The sequence below is a fragment of the Dermacentor albipictus genome, chromosome 3, assembly GCF_038994185.2.
Source record: "Dermacentor albipictus isolate Rhodes 1998 colony chromosome 3, USDA_Dalb.pri_finalv2, whole genome shotgun sequence".
In the NCBI taxonomy this organism is placed as follows: domain Eukaryota; kingdom Metazoa; phylum Arthropoda; class Arachnida; order Ixodida; family Ixodidae; genus Dermacentor; species Dermacentor albipictus.
In genome coordinates this window covers 136,606,099-136,630,412 of record NC_091823.1, presented here as the reverse complement: position 1 = coordinate 136,630,412, position 24,314 = coordinate 136,606,099, and the positions used below count along the sequence as shown (strand labels likewise).

General features: G+C 45.2%; 1 protein-coding gene across 1 annotated transcript in view; it reads left to right on the top strand.

The window, feature by feature from the left end:
- LOC139057584 (uncharacterized) overlaps nucleotides 1-20,395 on the top strand; it is a 62,196-nt gene extending 41,801 nt beyond the window's left edge. Inside the window, exons 6-9 of the mRNA XM_070536071.1 lie at nucleotides 5,931-6,271; nucleotides 13,867-14,078; nucleotides 17,199-17,396; nucleotides 17,812-20,395. Coding sequence (XP_070392172.1) covers nucleotides 5,931-6,271; nucleotides 13,867-14,078; nucleotides 17,199-17,396; nucleotides 17,812-18,045 — 985 coding nt within the window. The 3' untranslated portion in view covers nucleotides 18,046-20,395. The remainder of the gene's footprint in view (nucleotides 1-5,930; nucleotides 6,272-13,866; nucleotides 14,079-17,198; nucleotides 17,397-17,811) is intronic.
- The last annotated feature ends 3,919 nt before the right edge of the window (nucleotides 20,396-24,314 follow it).

Genomic DNA, 24,314 nt, shown 5'->3' with positions numbered 1-24,314 from the left:
CTATGCACTACGAAACAAGGAATGAACCAGCCTGCTTGTCCTTGTTAACATTGCCTTGTTAAAGGAGCACTGACGAAAAGCTTCTCTCCCATTTTTATTTCTTTGTGGGATACCTGATTGCACTGTTTAGCCTCTATTCCCTGAGAATGCAACAAATAATTAATGTTCAAAACTTATGCCAGATGCAGTGCATCTCCAAGCATAAAAGAAAAGACTGTTCACCTCACCAAAACATGATGTGGCACTGTTGTGGTAGTGTTGTGGTACCCGGCAGCACTGATGCGTTCAAAAGTACTGCGATTGCTTCCAAAAGCCGAGTCCTTTCACTGCTCAACGGGACGAAAGGGGAGAGCGGGTTCTCCTGCGTTTCCATGAGAAGTGCACGATTGGATGGGCCAGCCTGGCAGCTCTTGCTAACGCGGTCACTGCATGACCTTCAACCACTACACTGGGCTGACTGATGTCCTTTTGAGTAGTTTGTGGTACCACGTGTCCACTGCCTCCAATTTTCAGCGACATGAATGGTCTCCTTTTTTAGGCTTTCCTGTCCGCATTTTATTTCATCGATAGCGGGCTATCGATGATTGCAGATTTGTATTTCGCCACTTTCCGAGCTCTTTCGGACAGCTAGTGCCATTTACAGTGTAGACTGCTTATAACAGAACTCGCCGGAGTCGTCGATATCCGCGCCGTAAGTGGTACTGCACTACAGTCGACAGCCAATAATTTGAACTCCACAGGGAACGTTAATGAGTGCAAACTATCGAATGTCAAAAAAAAAAAAGACAAATGTATCTAAATAAGATTACTTTACGTTTTAAGGCCCCAGTGCAAAGAATAAGAGGCAACCTAAGCATTCTTTGGCCAATACCCCAGCAAAATCTATCCATCAAGTATTAAAGTGCGACGCCTTGCATCTGCATAAAAATGCGTAATTTGCAAAGTTAATGCATTAAATTATTATAATGTGTAAATGCAGATGATTTGCCCCTTTATAAGCTATAAGCAACAATTGAAACCAATATAAAGAGAGAAATGATCAGAAAGAATACCCATTTGATGACATTCATGCATACCTATAGGCATACATAGGGCTCCATAGAAAATGCATAGGAAAGTCTATAGTAGAGGTAGGTCACCTTAAATTTAGGGGTGGGCCAACTTGAAGTTTGAGGGAGGGCCAGCTTAATATTCGGGGAAGGGCTTGCTTGATATTTAGGGTTGGGTCAACTTGAAATTTGGGGTTGGGCCAACTTGAAATTTGGTTGTGGGTCAACTTAAATTTGGGGGGGGGGGGGGAGTGGGGGGGTGTTTAGACAACTGCAGTGGAGTTAACTGTACAAGGCATCTAAACTCTGAACAACTAGTTGAATCATTAATTCAGAAAAAGTTTCATGGGAAAAGCAAGAATGTCATGCCCTGAACTGCACCGCAAAGAACATAGTAAAAAAAAAAAAGATTGAAATGGACCTAGCAGTCGTGAAAAAATCAGCGGAACAAGCTGAGCAGGAGGCAAGAAAAACAGTTTTGAGAAAATGACTTTCAATGTTGTAGCTTAGATTTCAAGTTATCAAGATGCACCAGGACTGTAGTCTGCAATCCTCAGACCTGCGCACGGACGCTGCGCGTGGACTGTACTCCAGGTGATCCAAGCAGCTGCAAGCGCCCACCTGCCCGGTCCGCCCGGTGTAGAATGCACCTGAACCTTGCTCGCGACAGGAGACGGTGCACTTCTCTACTTTTCTCTGTTGCATGCGCAAGATTGAGCAGTGATTGCCGGCTCACTTGTGCACGCTTTCCCTCGCACGTACAGCATGTGGCGCTGTGGCGGTCTTATCGCCCTTGAGTTTTATGTGGAACCTCGTGGTGACGGTGAAGTCTTAAATGTGCCTGGAGTGTCCGTATAATTGCTTTCGCAATAAAAACAAGTTCGTCTTTTCAGTCCGCTTGTGGAAGGATTAGATCAAGACGCAAAGGTACAGGTTGCGAACGCAACGCTGTAAACTGAGCAATTTAGGATAGTTGTTTTCAAATTGTGAATTTTGCCATTATTGGAGTGTAACGCGTAGGTCAAGTTTAAGCGGCGAAAAGCTTGAAAAACATCTGGCGTTAAAATAGAGTACAATTACAATGTTTGGATCAGTTACCATATTGCCGCGTTTCGATGGAGGTGAAATACGAAAGTGCCCATGTAAAGTAGATTTAGGTGCACATTAAACAAACTCAGGTGGTCTAAATTATTCCGGAGTCCCCCGCTACGGCGTGCCTCATCATGAGATCATGGTTCTGACATGTTAAACCCCATAATTTAATTTCGTCTTTTTAAAATATTGTGAGCATGGCTAAATGACATTCTTCAACCCCCCGATAATTTTTCACTTTTAATTCTTAGCACCTTCACATCAGACTCACACTTTAGGTGTGAATGTATTAAAGTAATCAAGAAAAAGAAATGAACGTCCAACCTGCACTCTAGGGCAAAATATCGCAAGCAATAAATATAAGTAAAGAAGTAACACATGAATGAGATAAATGCCTGACATCGTTGCCCGATGAGCTTGATGGCGGAGTCCGAGAGGCCGATGTACGAAATGCTTAGCCACGGGTCCTAGGATTGTTCGCACGATGTGTTTGGAAGTAAACTTGGAAGCGAAGTCCGATGATACCATACATGAAGTACTTGTTCGTGAAGTCTGCGTCGCCGATGCTCGGAATGATTAGCCGTATGCTTGAGACATCCAGTAACGGAGGGGTCGGCCACGCTTTGGCAAAGTCTGCATTGTGCCCATTTCGACACTTGTTGAGATAACAGTGGTCGAGGTGCAGAGAGCAGACGATGCGCCTATGGAGTGAGCGCTGGACCAAGGGCGAACCGCAGTGGAGTTATGGCGGTTGCAGACAATCGAAGACTCCAGAACGACCTTCAATCATTTGCCTTTTGTGCACTTGTTTCTGTATGGAGGATATCACTGAAGCAGCAGACTTGAAAATTGAGAAATGCACTTTCCGGTGAAACCAAGATGGTGGCGCTCCTTTGTGCCGTTCAGGAGATATGTGGCTTGAAAAACGCTGTTCTTTCCTGTACTTCGTGAAAATGTTTTGCCACTGTGGCTGATCTAACATTTTTAGAGCATTTCTACATGGTTTTTCGGACGTTTTCGGGGCCCCTAGAGAGTCTGAAAAATCAGATGTTGACTGTAAAACTGACCAAGAGGAAGTTTCAAATGGTCCGTGGGACGAACGCATGGTGGAAGGAGGACAAGAACAGAAAGGACTGTTGCATTGAGGAATGATTGGGAAAGGAACTGTGCCGCCTTTCTTTGAAGGAGCTTGAGCTCAAAAAGCAGTGTTGGCTGATGCCAAAATGCAGGTGACCCTCATTTAAACCAAACTCTTTAAAGCAGTGAAATGCAACACTGAGACATTGTGTGCTTGCTGAGAGTACGTCAGGGCAGTTGAGGTTGACTTTCCAGCTGCTGAGAGAGTCTCACTTGTGAGAAGGTTTGGGTGTAATACCAATGAGCTTGCTATCATATGATAGAAATAGCTCATTTTCGAAAATGTTTGCTTCTAAATGCATCTCCTTTTTATTCGTATTTGAGGATGTTTGACTTGATTTGCAATGGTTGTTACCCTTTTTTTTTCAGAGATATATTATTTACTGTGTATTTTACTAACCCTTCCCTTCAGTTTTCTATTTTGAATAAGATAAACACTACTCCTTACTATTCAGACTGGAATAAATCAATTTTTAAAATGATTTTTTAACATGCTTACTAAGGAGTGACAGCATTGGGCGACATGGTGTTAGCCTGTCTTGACATGAAACAAAGTTCTGTGTCACTCAGGGAATTTTTCAAAGGCACTCATGGGAAAACCTGGAAAACTCGGGGAATTTGAAAATGTCAACTTGGTAGACACCCTGAATTATCTTTTTATTACGACAAGTTGAGTACTAGCAAATAAAATAAGGAGTGCCTTCGTCATAGGGCTAGTTCTTGAATGTCCCTGGTGAGTTGCAAATTGCGTCCTGCATTTACCACTATTTCTCTATTACTAAAACTTTGTTCCCAATAATATTGGTGCGTTAAGCGTCCTTGAGCATTAATCAGTCACTTCAGCTTGACTAAATGTTTGCCTTTAGTTTCCCTAAAGGGGGGGACGCGGCTTTTGCATTGTGAAAAATGGCCAGAAAGAAGAGCATTTCTCGAAAATAACATTTTCAGTTTCTCTAATTCTTTTTCTGTCCGATTCCGAAATGTCTTAAAAAACCAAGTAGAAGTGCTCAAAAAATTTGTTGCATCAGCCATGGTGATGAAGAGCTTTGTGGAAATTGCAAAAAAATGACATTTTTAAAGCCACTTTATCTGCACAATGGCAGAACCAAGTACCACTATCTTGGTCTCGTCTGAAAGTGCATTTCTCCAGTTTCAAATTTTCAGCTTCAGCCGTCTCCTCCACACAAAAGTTTGTTTTACATGGTGCAATTTTTTACGCTCCGGGAATGCACTTTCCATTGCATGCATTGGAAATCGCAGTCGCACTGCCAACTCTACCCCCCCCCCCCCCCCTTTTCACTGCAACCAACTAGCATGCGAAGCAAAATACAAAAATTATTCCTTCATGGTTGTATCGACACACAAAGGGAGAATGAAAGCTTGTACTGCAGATTCTATTCTGCCATTTCTATGCACGTTGAATATCAAATGAAGTGCATTTTCACGTTTACTTCATATGCTGTAGGTCTAGTACTTGCTACACACCTTTGTGAGTTGCCAATAGTATGAGATGTTCAATCCCCACGAGACAAAATTGCCTTTTCGGGTCATCACAATTTTAAAATAATTTAGTAGCATACAAAAATTGTGCGTATGAAGGAGTTTACATAATTGCAACCCCAGCAAAGGCAAATGATAATACATCAAGGTACCTGAAGCTTCAACATAGCACTGAACGCACTACTGTTTAGTTGTGTTCTTTTCCTGTCAGTTTTCCTGTGACGCGTAAATTTCCCAATACATCTTGAAAGGTTATCTTACCTCACATTCTTAATAAATTTGACATGCCAAAGGTGCAGTCAATCGTAATGAATTTTCTGCAATAGCATATTTAGCTCCGTGGTTTGAATAAACAGCGTCGTCAATTTATTTTTGAATACTTGGTGCACGTTAAGTTGTATCTTCTCTCTGATGGATAATTTTTTGGTTCTTTTTTCTGCACAGAAACCAATAAAACTTGTATGTATTGTGGACTTTGCATCCTTGCTACACAAGTGTTAACCCTTGCTTTTAATGGTAATTAACTGTACAGTTACATAACATTGTTCGCTTGCTGTAGCAGCTGTGACAACACAGCCTCCTGCAACGTCATGTAAAACTCGTGCAACAATGCAAAAAGCAGGCGAGGAGCCTGTTCTTATGTAAATGAAACAGTAAAAGACGACGTTTACTACGTATTCGATTAGGTGATATTCGAGTGTTCGCGCACTCCTACTTTTTAGAAATTGCTCAGTTACTTTTGTGGGGCAGTAACTAGTAATTGCAGTAAATTACACTTCTGAACTAAGTAATTGTAATCAGTAACTTTTTTTTCTGTAACTTTACAAGTCTGGTCAGTGTTAGCGTTTGCAGCACGGCAAAGCGTGGCCTTCGAAATTGGCTTATAATAATAATGCAACGGTGCATCCGAGGGGCGTAGATGAAGGCGAATACAGTTTATTTTTCTTGACGTGAACAGAGTAACAATGCCGTATAGCATCTGTAATTATTGCAACTGTAAAATCCATCTCGCTGCAAAATTTGAGCGAGAACAGAGCAGTCTCAAGTGCAAAATATTTTTTTTCGTGCACAATGCACATTCCCATATTGCCCTAGCTGTCGCAATCACTGCTTGAACTTCTGGCAGTATACCATGAAATCTCATTTGCGCAGCTGCACTTCGTCGGCCCAGTACCTAGCGCCAATGGTGATTGGTGCAGGAAAGGCACCTCCAGCTGTCAGACAGCTTCGGCTCAACTGCGTGGACAACAAATCCCTGCACGACGCATGCTGGGCCCTGGCCAACGACTCGAGCCAGCACGTCACCTCTCTCCACCTGCACAACACGACGCTGTGCGTGGAACCCGAGGCGGCGCAAGAGCTGGGCTCCTACCTGGCCTCAACCAAATGCCTGCAAGAGCTGGACCTGAAGCTCCCCAAGTTGTCTCACTGGTCACACATGGTTGCTGCCGGCCTTGCTCAGAACAACAGCATCCGAAAACTGAAGCTCAAAGGTGCTGGGCCACATCCCTAGGGGAGCCACGTAGTGGTTGGGTCGGTTTTTGGCGGCTTAGTGGAAAGCACTTTGCTTCTCAAAGCTATGGCTACTAAGGGCTTTAGGAGCAAATGTTGCAGGCAAGCCAAGGAAATTACTGAGCATTCTTTAAAATAGTGTATACTAGACCCTTCAGCCCTAAATAGACAAAACGTGCAATAATTTGAAGTGTGTCAAGCTTCTAGACGTGAAATTTACTAATAACCATAAAACGTGTTTTAGTGATACATAGAGTAAGTTCTAACTGCAAAAGTGTAATTTGGCTTACTTGCACTTGCCGGAAAGCAGTGATTTGATGCAGCTTTTGCATTCTGTCATGTGGGCCATTCTGATGATGTTGGCATGTGCTCTGACAAAACTCCGGACTGCATAAAAGCTTGTGATTGCATGAGATGGCATCGGAAGGAACCCATGTTCTGCGGCAATGTCTTCACTGCCCGATGAAGGGAAGTCGTGAGCACTCCTGATGACAGCTGTGTCCCTGAACAGGCCCACGAATTTTAGCCACAGTCGTACCAAGGACTGCATCAACTGTAGCACCACCGTGGCCTGAGCTAGAGTTCTGCTGTGCCTACCATATTTACTTGAATCTAATGCACTTTGTTCCCAATAAAACAGGTCCGAAAATTGGATGCGTGTTAGAATTCAGCATGACCTTAAATGTGCGTTACCATATCGCCATCGGCATTCTAAAATGGCCGCCTCATACGCGCTTCGAGCCTAGCTGCCGTAGCTTCCTCCGTGTGCTGTAGTAGGTCTTCCCGTTTTCAGCGTTTGCTCTATTGGCACCGAAGTGCCTCCTGCAAAGACACGCTGAGTTCAACGTATGCGGAAATGGATGGAAATCAGTCTGTATCACGGGCATTAGGTGTTCCTGAAACTAGTGTGCGTGACTGGCGCAAACACGACAGACGTTCTACTTCAGCGGCTACTGTGTGTTGTGCAGCCTATCTCAAAAGCGATCTGCAATGGAGACAAGAGTCTATGCATCGAGGTGCACCGCGCTGTGTTCTAGTCGTTCGTTCGTGTTGAAGCGAGCGGCTACACAAAGGTCAATTCACTAACTCCTGCGTCTGCACTCCACATTTTGATAGATAGTTTCCGCGGTCATTGAGGGAGACATGATTGTGTTTGCTTGTGCGTGCGTGACACCATGCTTGTTACTTTAGTTAGCAAGTGAATGTTTCAAAGTTTATACGACCGATAAAACTACTACCCTTACTTTTCGAAGAGCTGTCTACTAATTTGCTCTCGCAATCTATGTTTCGCGTTTCAGTCAAAACTGCAAACTTTTTAATTTATCGCAACTTTAGTGCATTGGGAGCAAATCTTTGTCTTTCCAAATGAGAGAAAGTTGCATTTCCGTATGAAAGCATAAGGTGTGGGGTACTGTGAAGGACCCTTTCTTTTTAGGTCACGGAAAAAAGGTGCGTTACAAGCGAGGGCACGTTAGAATTACCGTGTTTACACGATTGTAAGTCGACTCGAATGTAAGTCGACCCCCCCATATCGCTTGACCGGAAAAAAAAAAAATAAGAGCATACCCGAGGGCGCATTCGATAACGAAAATTTATTAGTAGCTGACATGGTCACTCGACTACTCGTCTTCACTAGTGCTGCCATCGTCATCGTTGCTGCGGTCGCACAGCGCGTCGTGGTCCAGCAAAATTTCAAATTTAGCAAACGACCGCACCAGGACATCTTGCAGAACAGCCGCCCACGCCAAATGCACCCAACCACACGCAGCCATAACGGAGGCTCTTTTAACAGGTCCGGTTGGCGTGATTTCGCAGTCTTCTGCCGCCAGCCACTCATACTCACAGCGGAGCAGAACCTTAAAATTAAGGCGAAGGTCCGGGCTTGTTTCATGACCACGTCGCACTTCAATGGCAGGGACCGATCACGCATTTCAGCGACGCACGTCGCAAGCTTAGCCTACAGCTCCGGAAAACATCCAGACTTCGGCACGTGGGAAATTTGTCACTTGCCGTCACAGGGTGAAAATATCGCTTCGCTGCAGTCGCCACTCTCGCACCACCCATTTAGAAACATCGAAATTGCGGCCCGCTGCGCAGTGATTTGTTTCTTCGGCGTAAAGGATGGCAGCTCCCTTGAACGCTGCTGTTAACGAGTGCCGAACGATTAGTGGGCCTGCAGCACTCATGACGACTGGGGAAGCATAGAAGCAGCACGTAGCCGGCAGTCAAGTGGAACGCCTCAAAAAGTTGGTCAAACCAATTCCAATGCCTTTAAACAGAGAAAGAAAAACCCGCGAGCGGCGTCTGCTCTTCCATGAACTACCGATACCCCCCGCAAGCGCCACCGTTCTGAGGGTGTCGCCGCAAATGGGAACAGCGGCGCTTCCATCAACTATCGACACTCCCTCCCCCCCCATGAGTGTTGCATGCACTGTAAGACTCTCAAAAATGTTGAAAAACCGTTCCGAAAAGCGAACAAACACGCGGGATAGCAAAAAGATAGGGGTAGGGCCATAGAGAAAACATAAAATTGTAACTACGTTGTAGCTCTTGTTGGTATCGCTTTTTTTGGCGGGACCATGTTTTGGTTTCGATTGTAAGTCGACCCCCCAACTTCAGACTTTCAAATTTAAAAAAAGGGGTCGACTTACAATCGTGTAAATACGGTAAGTAAATACGGTAAGTGTCTTAAGTGTTGCTGGGCTCCTTCCTTCTCTCTTCTGTCATTGCACCAATTTCTTAGTACAGTTAAACCTGGATGTAATGTAATATTTGATAAATACAGGTTTTCGTTACATGTAATTTTACATGAAAACTGGTCAGTATCATGCAAAAACAAAATGATATGAATATTGCTTCATGTGAGCTCACCTCTCAAACTTTATTCAGGAGAAAAAAAACTGCATGATTTTAGATTGTTTCTTCTGCATGATTGATCACGTCAAGCGGCGCTCCAATGAAGCTAAATTATGCAATGCGGCTTCATCATCCTGCGCTCCAACAGAATGATGCAAGACATACACCGTCTCCATCACCTCTCTTGTGGCAGGTACGGCAAACAGCAGATCTGCCTCTTATGTACCTTCCTCGTCACCGCTATCTTGCATGATTTCAACAAGCGCCACATCTGACATTATGTCAGTGCATACGGCACCATTATCAGCATACAAAAATATGCCAAGTTCGATGTCATCGGGCACAACACCATTCACACGCAGCGCATCCCATGCTTCGGTGACATCAGGTGGGGTTTCAGACTCCTTTTCGTCGTCACAGATTTCAGCTTGAACTACCTTTATTTGAGCCTTGGTGAAGCAACTTGAAAGCATCTAGGTTCCAATTTCCTGCCACCACGTAGCAAGTATCTCGATCGCTTCATATACAGTAGAACTTTGTCCATACGTTTTGGAAAAAACCGTGAGAAAGAACATGTAATAACCAGAAAGACTTACCATCCGAACGAACTAAAAAAAATTGACAGACTCAACTATTGTTCAAATCTATGTAATGCAAAACGTCGTGCGGATTGCTACGACATGAGACGCCGATGTGCATTGAGATGGTGGTGCTCTGGCAGCCAGGGATTCATTTCGTTGTGTTTCTATTGCGTGGTGTTTTAAGAGGCCAATGAGATATCGAAATGAAATCGAGCTGGTGGGCGACACCAGATGCCAACAAAGTGAAATGCGATGCCCTTATTGTGCTGCCTGCAGCAGGGAACAGCAGCACGTTTGGATTATCCCCTACTAAAACCGTGCAGTATGCTACCAATGGCACAACGGACTGCGTACCACGCACTGTAAAACAGATAAGTGAAGACGCTTGTTGCAATATGTTTGACAGCGACAGCTGTGAATGCGGCATGTGATGACCCAGCCGGAGATTTGCTGGTACCGAAATAAGAAACTGCGCGCCGTAATTTTCACGTGAGATGTACGGCTATAGACTGTTCTCGATCGCACTCGCCTCGTGCCTTGTTCACATGGGATCTAGCAGCTGGAAAACACACGATCGCAGTCTGCAGCAGGGAATGTCATGTTTCGGTTATTGCCTATTGAAAGCGTGTGCTATGCTTCCAACGGCACCATGCACTGTGAAACAGATAAGCGAAGATGCGTGTCGCAGTAGGATTGGCGGTGGTAGCTGTGAATGCCACATGCAATGGCCCTGGAGATTTGCTGATACCGAAATGAGAAACTGGGTGGGCGCTGGCGCTTTCACGCGAGATGGACGGGCGAGTATTGCGGTGAAACTGCCATAGCAGGCAGCTATATACTGTTGTCAATTGTGCATGCCTCACGCATTTTCTTGTTTACATGGGATCTAGCGGCTGGAAAATGTATAATACGATCGCAGTTTGGCGACTTACTGAACGTTGGTGCCAGAAGGTCGTGAGTTCTGGGAACATATGAACTGGTAAAAAATAAGTCCAACTCTATTGGGTCATTTTTTGTGTTCTCGATTGCGAACGTTAGCGCTGAGAAAATGTACGTGGTGGGAATGTATCATGATGTTCTAAATATGTTTGTCTTCGTCTACCGTTCAAAACAGATGTCGAGAAGGATCTTGTCTATAACCTGACAGTGGTAGCAGCATTTGCAGATGTTGATGATTCCTTTATCCAGTGGCTGTATCAGGGATGTGCAATTGGGAGGAAAATATATGAACTCGATGTCTGTCAGCTGAAGGTCGTCAACGTGGTACGCGGAGCAATTGTTGAGCAGCAAGCACATTTGGCAGCCTCGTCACTTGATGTTTTGCCTGAACTCTTTCAGCGAGTTGGAAAAAATCGCCCACAACATCCACACTTTAGAATTGACAACTTATTTAACTGGCATTCACTTATTTGTTTCCTTTGAAGCATCTGGGCTGGGCACTTTTCCTGATAACGGGATTCATTTGTCACCACCATCGCTGTTGTTGGCGCAAAGCAAAACTCGTGCAGAGTTTGCTTTGCTTGCCACTGCGGCAGTCTTTTCCTTTAAGTGCCAGCGTGCGATTTAGCAACATCTGATAAAACAGAGCCGTCTCATCAGTGTTGTAGATATCAGCCACCTTGTAGCGGCTAAAAATGCCAGGCAGCTTCTTGGCAACCCACGATGCAGAAGCATCGCTGTCGGCAGAGGCAGAGTTGCCGCTAATGATTATCCTGATGGTTCTGTTTCGCCTCTTAAATCCTTGCAACCAGCCGTTGCTATTTCTGAAGTCGTGGCCCAGTATGCATGCAAAATTCTTCACTTTCTGCTGCAAGATTGTGCCACTTAAGGGCATGTTTGGTGCCCGTGTGTCCAAAAGCCATGTAAACGGCTTTGTCCACGTCGGCTTAAGTCAATAACTTCATCTTCTTTTCTGCGAACTTATATCCGACTCCACTGCGCTGCGAATGCTTTCTTTTGCATTTAGGATAGTTGACAGGGTACTGGCTGAGATGTTGAACCGGGCAGCGACATCCTTCGTGCCCTTGGCAACTGCATTCACAATTGCATTCACAATCAAAAGACAAAACTTTGCACTTCTTGCCAAACTCATTTTTGAAGCAAACACTGTGAGAAATTTGCGATACACTGCTGAAGTTAACACTACCATCGATTCAGCTCTCACGTTCGCACAAATGCCACTGTGCCACGCCAACATGCATAAGCCTAAAAAAAAAAACTAAAACAGGCCAGCATGGTAGTGACACCCGGTGTCCCAATCCATAAACGAAAAATGTAGAGGCTGATTCGATTGTCACAAAGTCGCGCTAAGGGAGCTGGTGACTTTCATCATCATCATTGCGGCACACTCGATTGATTGCTCTGGCTTGCCAAAATCGCATGTGTTCCTCTCGTGATCAGCGGCTTGCCTTATTTATCAATCACAAAAGTTATGCATTATTTACAGAAATGTACAGTAGAGCTACTGCTCACAATAATAAACGATTAGCATTGAAAATTCGTTACAACAAGGTCAGTTATCACAATACCTTCATTACATGGAGGTCACATATACATGGGCTTTTATGGGGGTGGTGTTGGGGAATGAAAAAAATTGAGTAAATCCAGGAATTCCTTATGTAGAGGTTCGTTGCATCCAGGTTTAACTGTACATATTCCTGAACATGTCTTCCGTTTATTTGTTGTATTCACCTTGGGCAGCCTTTTTACATTGAAACTGTTAGCCTCTAGTTCATTAGGATCTTTTGTGGTGTGCTCACCCAAAAAAAAGGCAACTGTAAAAGGGGTTTGTGTTTAATTTCCATGTAACAGAATTATGTTTTCTCATTTATTCAAATTACAAATTATATACTGGTGCTATCATGTCTGTAGGTTGTCTTCAAGTTGTACCTTACAGATTTCTGATGTATTTTATCTTGAGAAATTCTAATTAGTTAAATAATGCACTTGCACTAGGTGAAGGGCCTGCAAGAATGAGGATGTATGCTGTGCTAACGGTACCGCCAACTAGCTGCCATGGCCACTCAGACAGACCTCAAATGGCAGCTGGAAAAGGGCTTTGACTTTGTTTCTGCATAACAGATTTATGTTTTCTTGTATGTTTGAATAACAATCTGAAGCTATCATGTCTGCAGCTTGTGTGTAAATTATACTTCATGCATTTTTTGATCCAATTTAATTTTAAACGTCACTTTAGTTCAATCAGGCACCTGCGCTTGGTGGATGGTCTAGAAGAATGAAAATGTATGCCGCACTTCTATACACGTGCGTGCATGCATAACATATGTCGCTTGTGGTGGTGGTGCCTGTGTAGCTTCACTTAATGTCAGTGGGGTGGTGTTACTTGTCTAACGTCTACAGCAGCTTTGCTGTACATCCACTTTCACAGGGCAGAATGGAGGTGGATTTTCTTGTTTTTCCACTGTTCTTGCAACATCGTCTCATGGATACTCTTTTCTTCTTCCTCTACTCTACCAGACTGTCTTCTTTGTTCTCTTCTTTTACCTTTATCTTCTATAACTTCTTTTATTGACTCTTACCAAAAGACTAAGGTAACGTTCAGTACCTTGCAAGCAAACAAGTGTGTGTAAGAACAGTTTCAGTTTAACACTGCTTGCATATTCAGAGCATGCGGCAGGCCCCTCCCTCCCCCTTTTACTATGTATCCTTTGATGAGGCTAACCCCTGAGCCTGCCCTGGGTCCACCCCTATTATGCACAAAAGGGCAGAACCAAACATCCTGCTATGATTCTTCAAACTGCATTTGAAAAAGAAAAAAAAAAGCTACTTTGTACCAGAAAGCAAAAACTTTAATTTCCCCTAATTGTTTAGGCTTGACATAGGGGTCAACCCATGGAAAAATTTGCATTATAATAATTGTAACACCATTGATTTTTGCCTGGAGAGGGAATAGACCCTAAATCCGTTGCATGAAAGTTGTGCTTTCAGTGCTTCTCCTGTTTGAAAACATAAAAGTGATTGCTTGTTGTGTAGAAAAGCCAGCACGTCAAGCTTGCTGGAACACTTTTTTTTTTAATATTCATTCAGCATAAAAATGTTTCTGAAATCACGCTTTCTTATATGTGTTTAATTGTGAGTTCAGCGTGTCATCGTTCTAAACCATGCATCTGCTTGTGCAGGCATATTCACAAGTGCAGATGTGGAGACATTGTGTGATTGGCTGGCTGAAAGCCAAAATGTGCACAGCCTGGAGTTCTGGTCCACCAGTGCGATTGCTGGACTGCTGGTGGACACACTGGCCGAGTCGCTGGAGGAGAGCTACACGCTGACGTGGTTCAAAGTCGTCGAATGCGGGAAGAACAAGTCATCGTGGCAACGAGTTAGGAGTCTGGTTGGTGATCGTTGCTGTTGGCACAGTTTTGGGCGAGAGGGCTACCAGGTAGAATTGTGGCATTAGTGTTCACTGTTCCGAAGTCAGAATCATTGGTATAGTACATGCATGTCTCTTCACTTTCCCTATGAACCTTGAAGAGCAGAAAAGGTACTGAACAATATCAGCTTGCTCAATTTTTCGTCATGAAGCATTCTCCAATGACAGAAAATGGGAAACCACATCGTGTGTCGAGATGGCACAATACCGTGTTTACTCGAATCTAACGCGCACTTTTTTTTTCGATTTAACGGGTCGAAGAATTGCGTGCACGTTAGAATCGAGTATGACCCTAAATCTGCGTTACCATATCGCCATCAGCATTTCAACAATTGCCATCTCGTACGTGTTTTGAGCCTAGCTGCCATAGCTTTCTCCATTTGCTATAGTATGTGTGCTTAGGCAATGCTTCCTTTGGCTTAGGCATAGCTTAGGTTAGTGCACTCCGTCTGTCTTCATTTTCTGCATTTGCTCTGTCAGCATGAAAGTGCCGACTGCAAAGACATGCCGAGTTCATTACGATGCCGGAATTAAAGGGAAAGTGATCACGTGTACGGAGACGGATGGAAATCGGGCCACGTCCTGAGTGTTCGGAGTTCCCAAAGCTTGTACTCGCGCTAACAGTAGAGGCGTTCTGCACCGGCGGCTGCTACGGCGCGGCTGCGCATCCCCTATCTTGAAAGTGATCTGCAAGGGAGACAAAAATCTACGCATCTAGGCACACCGCACTGTGTTCTCATCGCTGAGTTTGCGTCGAAGCGAGGTACCGTCGGTACTTCGTCGGTACCGGCAACGGCATGGAAGGTTGGGCCTTTTGCAGAGGCAAACAGTGCAGCGACGACGCCAGTGTCAGATGAACATACCACTCCTTACAGGATAGTGAACCTGGAGTCCCTCAACTCGCTCATCTGAGTTTTGGGATGTGAAACATGCAGCGGACCACTGCAGCTAGTGAGGGGTGATAGCGACTATGGCCTTGCATGAAGCTGACTGTTTGCAAGAATTGTGGAGACATTGCGGCTGGTTGGAGCTCTTTAGTGGCAGTATCTGTCTCATTGGAGCTTAGGGGTCAGTGATTGTGTTGAACATGCGTCATCTCCCTTCGAAAACTCCTATTTTCGTCCTGCCCCAGGAAGCTTTTCAGTGACCATAATGCACAATCTGCCATACAGTGTTTACCCGATTTTAATGCAGACCGATTTTTTTAAAAGAAAATATTGCAGTGTCACCCGAAAGGTAAAGTATTCATTGCGATCACAAATTTTTAGACAGCTATACGAAGGAAAGCATCGACTGCTGCAAACATTCGCTTACTAACTAAGTTAACAAGTACAGTGTCATGCACGCACAGGCAAACATGAACACATCTCACTTAATGATCTTGGAGACTCACTGTTGGAATGCTAGCATCATGAAGAGTGGCAGCAGTGGCGAGCAGATTTCCCTTTGTGCTGCCTCTCACTTCAACACGAACTAGGCGCGCAAGAATACAGCGTGCACGACGCCATCAGCTATCTCATCAGCCTTCGAACCCAACGCAGATTTTCTCCAAGATAGGACAAGTTTCAGCCGGAGTACAAGCTGAGACATGTGCTACGGCCCCCCTCCCCCCCCTCCTGGCATGTGCACATTTCGCTCCCACCTTTGCGCATGCAGAAAGTCTACATGCCCTTTACCCACCTTCCTCTCTTGTGCAGAACATGCGATGATGCCATCACATCAAGCTCAGCCTCGCGTGCTTTCCCTCGCACCTACAGCATACGGGAAGCGGCCACTATCTTATTGCACTTGGAATTTATACGGAACCTCACGCTGACAGCAACAACAGAAACTCGCCTGGAGTGCCCGTATAGTTGTAAAATTGTACCGAAAATTGATTTCGAGGTGCAGTGGATACGAAACCAGAATCGCCTTTCCAGCACTTTTGTGCTTTACCGTATAACATGGCTCCATTTTGGTGAAGCTGACTTTAGGAAACTGGCCGCCATAGTGCAATGTGTAGTAGACACTTGCCTATTTTACATGCCATAACAGCGGGTACATGTTTAATCTCTACTTTTGTTATCACTATGTTAGATTTCTACTTTAGACATATAGAAAGGAGGCATGTGTTTAAATTTGGGTCGCAGGTTAGAATTGGGCAAATACTGCCAAATGAATCAGTGGTGTGTTTTTTCATCTTTTCTGTATCTTGTTTAATTCAACCTGCCGGAAAATTCGATCATTTTTTTTATTCCGGTCCCGCCAGGAATGTATTAATGGAAGTCAGCTGTATTCGTATGGTTTTGCAGTGCATTTGAAGAAACTCGCGTAGATCGTGGCACCACAACTTTCTTCTAGGAATATTACTGTAAACTTTGTGAGAAGGAAATAATCAGAAGATTAAGAATGGGCTGGGGTGCGTTTGGCAGGCATTCTCAGATCATGAACAGCAGGTTGCCATTATCCCTCAAGAGAAAAGTGTATAATAGCTGTGTCTTACCAGTACTCACCTACGGCACAGAAACCTGGAGTCTTACAAAAAGGGTTCTACTTAAATTGAGGACAACGCAACGAGCTATGGAAAGAAGAATGATGGTTGTAACGTTAAGAGATAAGAAAAGAGCAGTTTGGGTGAGGGAACAAACGTGAGTTAATGACATCTTAGTTGAAATAAAGAAAAAGAAATGGGAATGGCAGGACATGTAATGAGGAGGGAAGATAACCGATGGTCATTAAGGGTTACGGACTGGATTCTAAGGGAATGGAAGCGTAGCAGGGTGCGGTAGAAAGTTAGGTGGGCGGATGAGATTAAGAAGTTTGCAGGGGCGACATGGCCATAATTACTACATGACCGGGGTAGTTGGACAAGCATGGGACAGGCCTTTGCCCTGCAGTGGGCGTAACCAGGATGATGATGATGAGGAAACTTTGTGATGGTTAGTCTTTTCTTTTTATTTTCATGTTGTGATCAGTTTTTTTTATGGCCTCCGGCCTCTGGTCAATGTACTTTAGGAAACCCTGTGCTCATCCATTGGTGCTATATACAGTACATCTGCTGTAAGTGAACTTGTGCATGCAAACTGTGATCACCTGTTGCAGGTACAGCGCAATGCAGGTCTGGTGCAGTGTGCGGCTGGATTTGCCCTCGGCTCAGAGTTGACGCGTGGTGCGCTGGGCTATGAACTGGTTGCACCGTGGCACCCGCAGCTTCTGGGAGCAGTCCAGCGCATGGGGTCTCTGACTCGAATCGATGCGGAGAAGCGTATCAAGAGCGCTGCCAGGCGCGTTCATGCCAAGGTACGGGCACTTTGACAGAAGTTCTTAGTGCGATTCACAGTTCACCAACAGTTCCAACAGTCACCAACAGTTCACCAACAGTTCACCAACCTGTTGCGCCAAAACCGTAAAGCAGCTGCGAAATGTACCAGAGCTGCTGCAAAATATTCAGTGCAACCACCTAGGGTTTGTGCTTGGGCTGGTTTTCGAAAGAAGTGCCAGCAAGGTAAATAGCCACGGAAGCTGCTAGTGCAACTAAGGAAGCACTTAAACACGTTATCTGACAGGCTCTCACGGTATCATGTAGAAACGATCATTCACCGAGTTCTCAGTTAGAGGAAATGTTTTTATTCTTTTTTCTGCCCTCTCCAAGACATTTGCTGTAGCGACAGCCCTAGCTGACGTTGGTGTTAATGTGCTTATCATGGACGTGCAGTTCTGGCAGCTTGCTGGCATCGTGTGCGAGGAACTAGTGTGCCACGAGTTGCCACCCGACCTGACTGGCTCGGCTCGGCGCCGGCTGCAGCTCGACCAACTCAACAGCCGAGTCTTGGAGCACATCTGCTCCTACCTCAAGGTCAGCGACGTGCTGGTGACCAAAGATGTTGACAAGGCAAGAGCAAGTGATGGCTTCGCGAAGAAAGAGTCCCGGCACAAGAAGACGGGATAAGAAGCGCACATATCCTGGCAGGGCTCTGTAGAAGCCGGCAGAGATCCCTGGTGCTCTTTACTATGGAAGCTACCAGAACCCTGTGCATTTTTGTAGCCGAAGTGCGGAACGCATTATTGTGTGTGTGATGTTGTCAAGCCGTGTCAAGTGCCAAAGCTGTGTGTGATTTTCCTTTTTTTTTTCTCGCAGCTTTCTTGTTGTGAAAACACCTGTGTGTACCTGTATGATATGTTTTCAGTGGAAGTGGTGTTTGTGGACTGTGAATGAGTCTCTGTAGCAGTTTCACTGTTCGCCGATGCTCCTCCTCTTGTGAACACTTCTTTTTTAAATGTTGACTTGTTGCCTAAGTGTGAGCGTGAACAGCAAAGGACGTGCAGCCAAACTTGCAGATAACTGGCTTTGCTTTTTGGACAGTGAGTGCAAGCAACTTGGGGCATTTTTGTCAAAATGTATGTGTACCGGCTGTTTCAGTGGCAACTGCCTCGGAAGTGCCAAGCAGAAGGGATTTAAAACAGAATGGAGGGATTAGGGCTAAGATGTACGACAGTGGCCGGCGTCAAAGGTGGAATGTGAACAGGCTATAATGCAGTTATTTAACTAAGTTAATTAATAATTATTTTCAGGCACATATTGGAATTGAAAAATTGAAACCTGTCGGAGCTCGAAGCAGGAATCCTGAGGATAGTGCTGTTTTTACTCAAGTGATGAATTATGCTTCAAATGTGCCAAATTGCAGCAAGTGAGATTTCCTGTGCCATCCTGATAAACACATTTTTGTAACGAAGTGCACTAGAATTATGGAATCTGGCAGAACGCACCGCTACAAAATTGTGGCACAGATTTTGACTGCGCTGTCATAGCTGAACGACAACGGGTTTCTTTAGCAACAGTCATTGTCCATGTCGGCGCAAGCATCAAGGGTGGAGTTGGCACTGCCTAAACAAATGGTTCGCTGCAGTTTGCTTAACCTACAGTTTGGGTGCAGTTGGTGCCGGTAGTTTTGGTTTCGAGAAGATGTCAGCAAGATGGCCGACAACCATGCAGCAGCGATTGCAGTGATACATCAAAGCCAAAATATTGCTGTTACCAGACAACTCGGCTGTCATAGTAGCACGCAGTCGCGCAGGCGGAGTCCCAATTACTGAACGTCGTGCCTTAAGGCATCCTGAATTTCTGTCATACGTGTACATTTCATTTACAGGCCAGTGATGGTGCCTCAAAGTAGTTCGAGTAATCAAGCTTGTCTGAATAGCTGGTGTCAAAATAATCGGTCGGTGCAAGTTGTAAATCAGCCAGTTGCCGAGCAGAGGCTTCACCTTTATGACTAAAAGCAGACCATTGAAAAGTGCCTGGTGTCGTCTGAAGCAATGCGTGAGCATCATGAGGGGCTTGTCAAGGCTGGCTTGGCTCAGACAAAATTGATGGCGTTGAGTCTGGCCAGGTGTTTTTCACTGATGCTAGCTCTAGCCTTGCTGAAAACATGGCCTGCCTGGCAGCTGTCCAAAAATTCAGAAGGTGTAAAAAGGCAATGTCTCTGCAGCTTCACTCAATTTTAATTAAACTAATTTCAGCACACTTTGTCAACAGGTTTGCTGTCTTTATTCTAAGTAAGCAGATACTCAAGTCTAAGCCCTTTTTTTTTTCTTTTTATTTAGAGGCAGGGCAGCATTGTTTTACGGCAAGCATATACTTTCTGGAATAACGCTTGTCAATTTTAAGTGCTTTAAATTGCCTAGGATGTGTCCAGAAGTTGGCAATTATTTTCTCCAAATCACTCAGAAATCTGTATTTGGGTGCTCCAAACTGCCCCAAGATTAACATTTTGCTGCTCCAAAAATTGCTTCAAATCTCAGTTCGTCAGTGGTGGCGCCGCTGTGATGACCATCCTCAGGCTTGCCGCTATGTGGATTTTTGTTCTAGTAATGATTTTATGACAAAACTTTCCTTGAGCATAGTGTCGCAGAGCTGCCTCGAATGCCAACTTATTTTGTCACTGATTATAGAGACAGATATACTTCAATTTTGTATGTCTCGAGCACCGGCTGGATTCAGTTCTGCAATTACGTTATGTAGTGCTTTACCCTGTAATGCCTAATGTAGTACATATCATATATGCTGCGCTGAGTTTGAGGCCTGAAAATGCTGATGGTAGTGTGGGAAACCTAATCCAAGGCTCATAGTTGCCTTTTTAATTAATGTGCTGGAGTGAAGTTTCAGCTGCGAATAGTGTAACAAACCATTTGCTAATTGATTAGTACAGTAATTAAGTTGTATCTTGGAAAACATTTCTTGATTGTTTTTCTACAAATGGTCTACTCTCGATGGCCAGAAATAAATGCCAACAATTCCAGTTTTTCTTCATGTGGAACTGTGGGGGCATTACAGGGTTAATTGTTAATTAAAAGTTATTTGCATACTTCCATCACTTACATAGTGTATTGACAGTTGTCACACAATTTCTGCCATCTTCCAATGCATTGCATTAAGGCCAGCAAAAATAATTATCGTTTCACTGCAATCTCATCCTGTTAGTAACTCGAGACGGTTATATACAGTCGTCATTGAAACACATTGTATATATTATTGTGCATTTATATACAGTCGTCATTGAAACGCATTGTATATATTATTGTGCATACTGTCACAGGCTGCTCCTGCCTGGGTCGTGCGACATCATATGGTGGTTGTTCTGTGCCAAGCCATACAGTACATTTTACTTGTGTGGCTGTAGTTGCTAGATGGTGCTAGGCCACATGCTAATCTGTCAAAGCATGAAGCCTGTCAGGATTGGGGGCTCAATCCCATCGTCCGTGGTCCTTTGCCAAGATTGGAGTACGGCATGAATTCGGAGGTAGCTGGCCCATGCCGTCGTCCAACTTATTTACGCTGAGATCGTTGATGAAGTGAAGAACTGCTTCTCATCGAGAACGAGGAAAAGGGTTTATTTACAGAAATTAAATCAGTCTAACATGACTGCTTGAGAAAAAGAGTATTAGTCCAACAGGACTGCATGAGAGAAGTGTCCTCAGCATTCGCACAACCACAGTTTTTATACACTCGATCCGCCGGTCCTACGACGCGGCGACTGTTCGTTTACTCATCACCAACGCGCCGCTGCTCTGCAGAACAGTTTACGTACACAAAGGCAACCGCGCTCTGATGCCCGACGACGGCGTTGGCGGGTGCCGTTCCGGGAACTATCGTTGCCGCTCGAGGGTCGCTCGTTGTTCCGTGCCACTCCGAACCATGAGAAGCACAAAAATACGTCGTTCCCGCGGCAGCTTGTCCATGCGTGTCAAATCAGCTCCGCGTTGGGGAACTCCGGAATCATTGTTCACGCACCGAACTAGTTCCGTCACAATGTCGAAGGGGCTGGAGGAAGGCGGCGGATTCCAACGCAAAGGCCGCTTCTTTGAACGCCTCCCAGCTGCAGTGACGGAGAGGGAGAGGTGCGCGTCTTGCACCCCTTGTCGTAATCGGGTGGCAAGGTGGCAATCTTGCTTAGCGGCTCGCCATTCTTAACAGCGCCTCCATGGCCCGAAAAATCTCGACTGTCTAGCGCTGACAACCGCTAGGCAGGAAGAGAACGGCTGCTGGTCAGGGGGGGATTGATGTCTTGGCTCGCAGCGACCACTTGTGCATTGATGTCACCGCCCCAAAACATCCAACAAGGACAGGCAACTGCAAAATGAACCCCACAACACGGCTCTGCGCCGAGATGGCGTGCATTGGCTATCACTTTAGACTCGCTAGGCTTCAAAAAAAAAAAAAACAACAACATAAGTGCAGAAGCAAACAAAAAATGCTGCATTTCGCTATGCCAATTTCTGAAGCAAATTCCTGCTGACACATTCAGCAATCATGGAGGGAATCCTGCCAAATGAGAGGGGATCTTCTTCGCTTAATAAAATTAACACTAGTAACCCTAAAATTTAGGCGGGACCCCCAAACGCAGAATTCAAATTAGCCTGCTCAAACCATCCGCATTGCTATGCAACTTTCCCTTCTTATATCTAACGGAGAAGTTGTACTCTTGGAGAGTGAGGCTCCATCGGAGCAAGCGGCCGTTTTTGTGTGACATTTGATTGAGCCACATCAGAGGACAGTGGTCGGTCTCGAAGATGAACTTCGCTCCGTACAAGTAACACGACAACTTCTGGGCAGCCCAAACCAAACAAGCGCATTCCTTCTCTGAAGCGCTGTAGGCTTCCTCTCTTACATTTAGTTTACGGCTGGCGTAGAGGATAGGATGCTCCTCGTTATCGTCGCCGACCTGACTAAGTACCACGCCCATACCTCTGTCGCTTGCGTCGCATTTAACTATGAATTCCTTTGTGTAGTCTGGCGCGCGAAGCACAGGGCGAGAAACCAATAGCGTTTTCAAACTTTGGAAAGCGTTCTCCTTGTCCTTATCCCAGTGTACGTTACTCGGTGCTCCCTTTCGGAGGGCGTCTGTTAATGGACTTGCCAATTGCGAGTAATTCGGAATGTACCGTTGATAGTACCCCACAAGTCCCAAAAATGAACGAAGGTCCGTTTTCGGGCGCGGCTGAGAAAATTCTCCAATCGTAGCTATTTTCAGCTCAGCCGGCCGTCTCATGTCCTGACCGACAACATGGCCCAGATAAGTAACCTGCGAACAACCAAACCTACACTTTTCCGCTTTCATCGTTAAGCCGGCTTCAAACGTACGAAGCCTCGCATTCTTGTCGTAATAGACTTTGGCGTTCTTTTGAGCCATTGCCATGTTCTTTCCGACTAGTTCTTGGCTTGCGCTTAGGCGTTCCAGTAAATTTAGCATGTATTCAACCACTGTCGGAATCTCCCCTCTTTCTTCCCACATCTCTCTTAACATTCTCAGTGGAGAACGGAGTGTCCTCTTATACACTAGTTCTGCTGGTGAGAACCCTGTCGCCTCATGTGGAACCGTTCGCAAAGCAAACAAAGTTGCCAGCAGACAGTTCTCCCAGTCCTCCTTGTGCTCGTAACATAGCGCACGCAAAACTCGCTTAAGCACCGAATGCCACCTCTCTACACTGTTTGACTGAGGGTGATAGACAGAACTGTGTATTAACTTTACCCCGCACTTTTGCAAGAATGTGGAAGTCAGTGCGCTCGTGAATACTGACCCTTGATCTGCCTGAATTTCGGCTGGAAACCCAACTCGTGCAAACACTGTCAAAAGCGCGTCTACTACTTCGGTGGAGCTGAGCTCTTTCAAAGGGATTGCTTCTGGAAACTTGGTAGCCGGACACAGCATGGTAAACAAGTACCTGTAGCCTGATTTTGTTTTTGGAAGAGGCCCTACCGTGTCTATTACAAGTCGTCTGAAAGGCTCTGTTATTAAGGGGACTACCTTCAGTGGAGCTTTCCATGTCTCTCCTGGTTTACCAGAACGCTGGCAGGCGTCGCATGATCTTACAAAGTTTTCTACATCCTTGAAACAGCCAGGCCAGTAGTATTCCATAAGCAATCTTTCCTTTGATTTGTTTATGTCTAGGTGGCCGGACCACCCATTTCCATGACAAAGACTCAAAAGGTCCTGCCTATACTTAGTAAGTATGACTAACTGATCTAAAATCCTACCCTTTCGATCTCTGTAATGCCGATACAACAATCCTCCTCTCTCATGTATCGTTACGTTGCGTCTAGCAATGCCTTCTTTAGCTGTGTCATGTAATTTTGCTAAGCTCTCATCATTCTTTTGCTCAGCTGCCAGTGACTCTCTATCCACGCGTAAGAGTTGATCAAAGTTCTTTGAGGCCGGTGATAATAACGACCCTGTCTCGCTTGTGAGCGCGTCTGCTTGCTCTTCCTGCAGGCTAGAACTCTGACACTCTAGTGCTACGCTCTCATTGAGCTGGTCAGCTGGCAGGCTCTCCTCAACTGTTCTTTTGTCCCTCGGGCCTAGCTCGGATTCGGGTATTGAAGTTATGCCCTTTTCTGCTTCCGCTGGAGGAGCTTGAGCATTTTCAGCCGAAAGCGCCGCGATCTTACGAGCTTGGCCTCGGGTCAATGCCTGTACTATGCCCTCTCCCAGTTTGAGCCCTCTGTCACGCAGTAACTGATTCGAACGATTCGAAAAGATGTAGGGATACTGCAGCCTCAGTCTCTAGCTCCCCGAATGGTCCACTGATTTTGACTTTGGCCATGGGCAGACACACGCTGTGTTCTTCTACAACCTGCTTTATCCATGCTACTTCTCCGGTGAAGTCATCTACCATCACGTAAGACGGATGGACAATGTCCAGCGTGGCGGCACTGTCTCT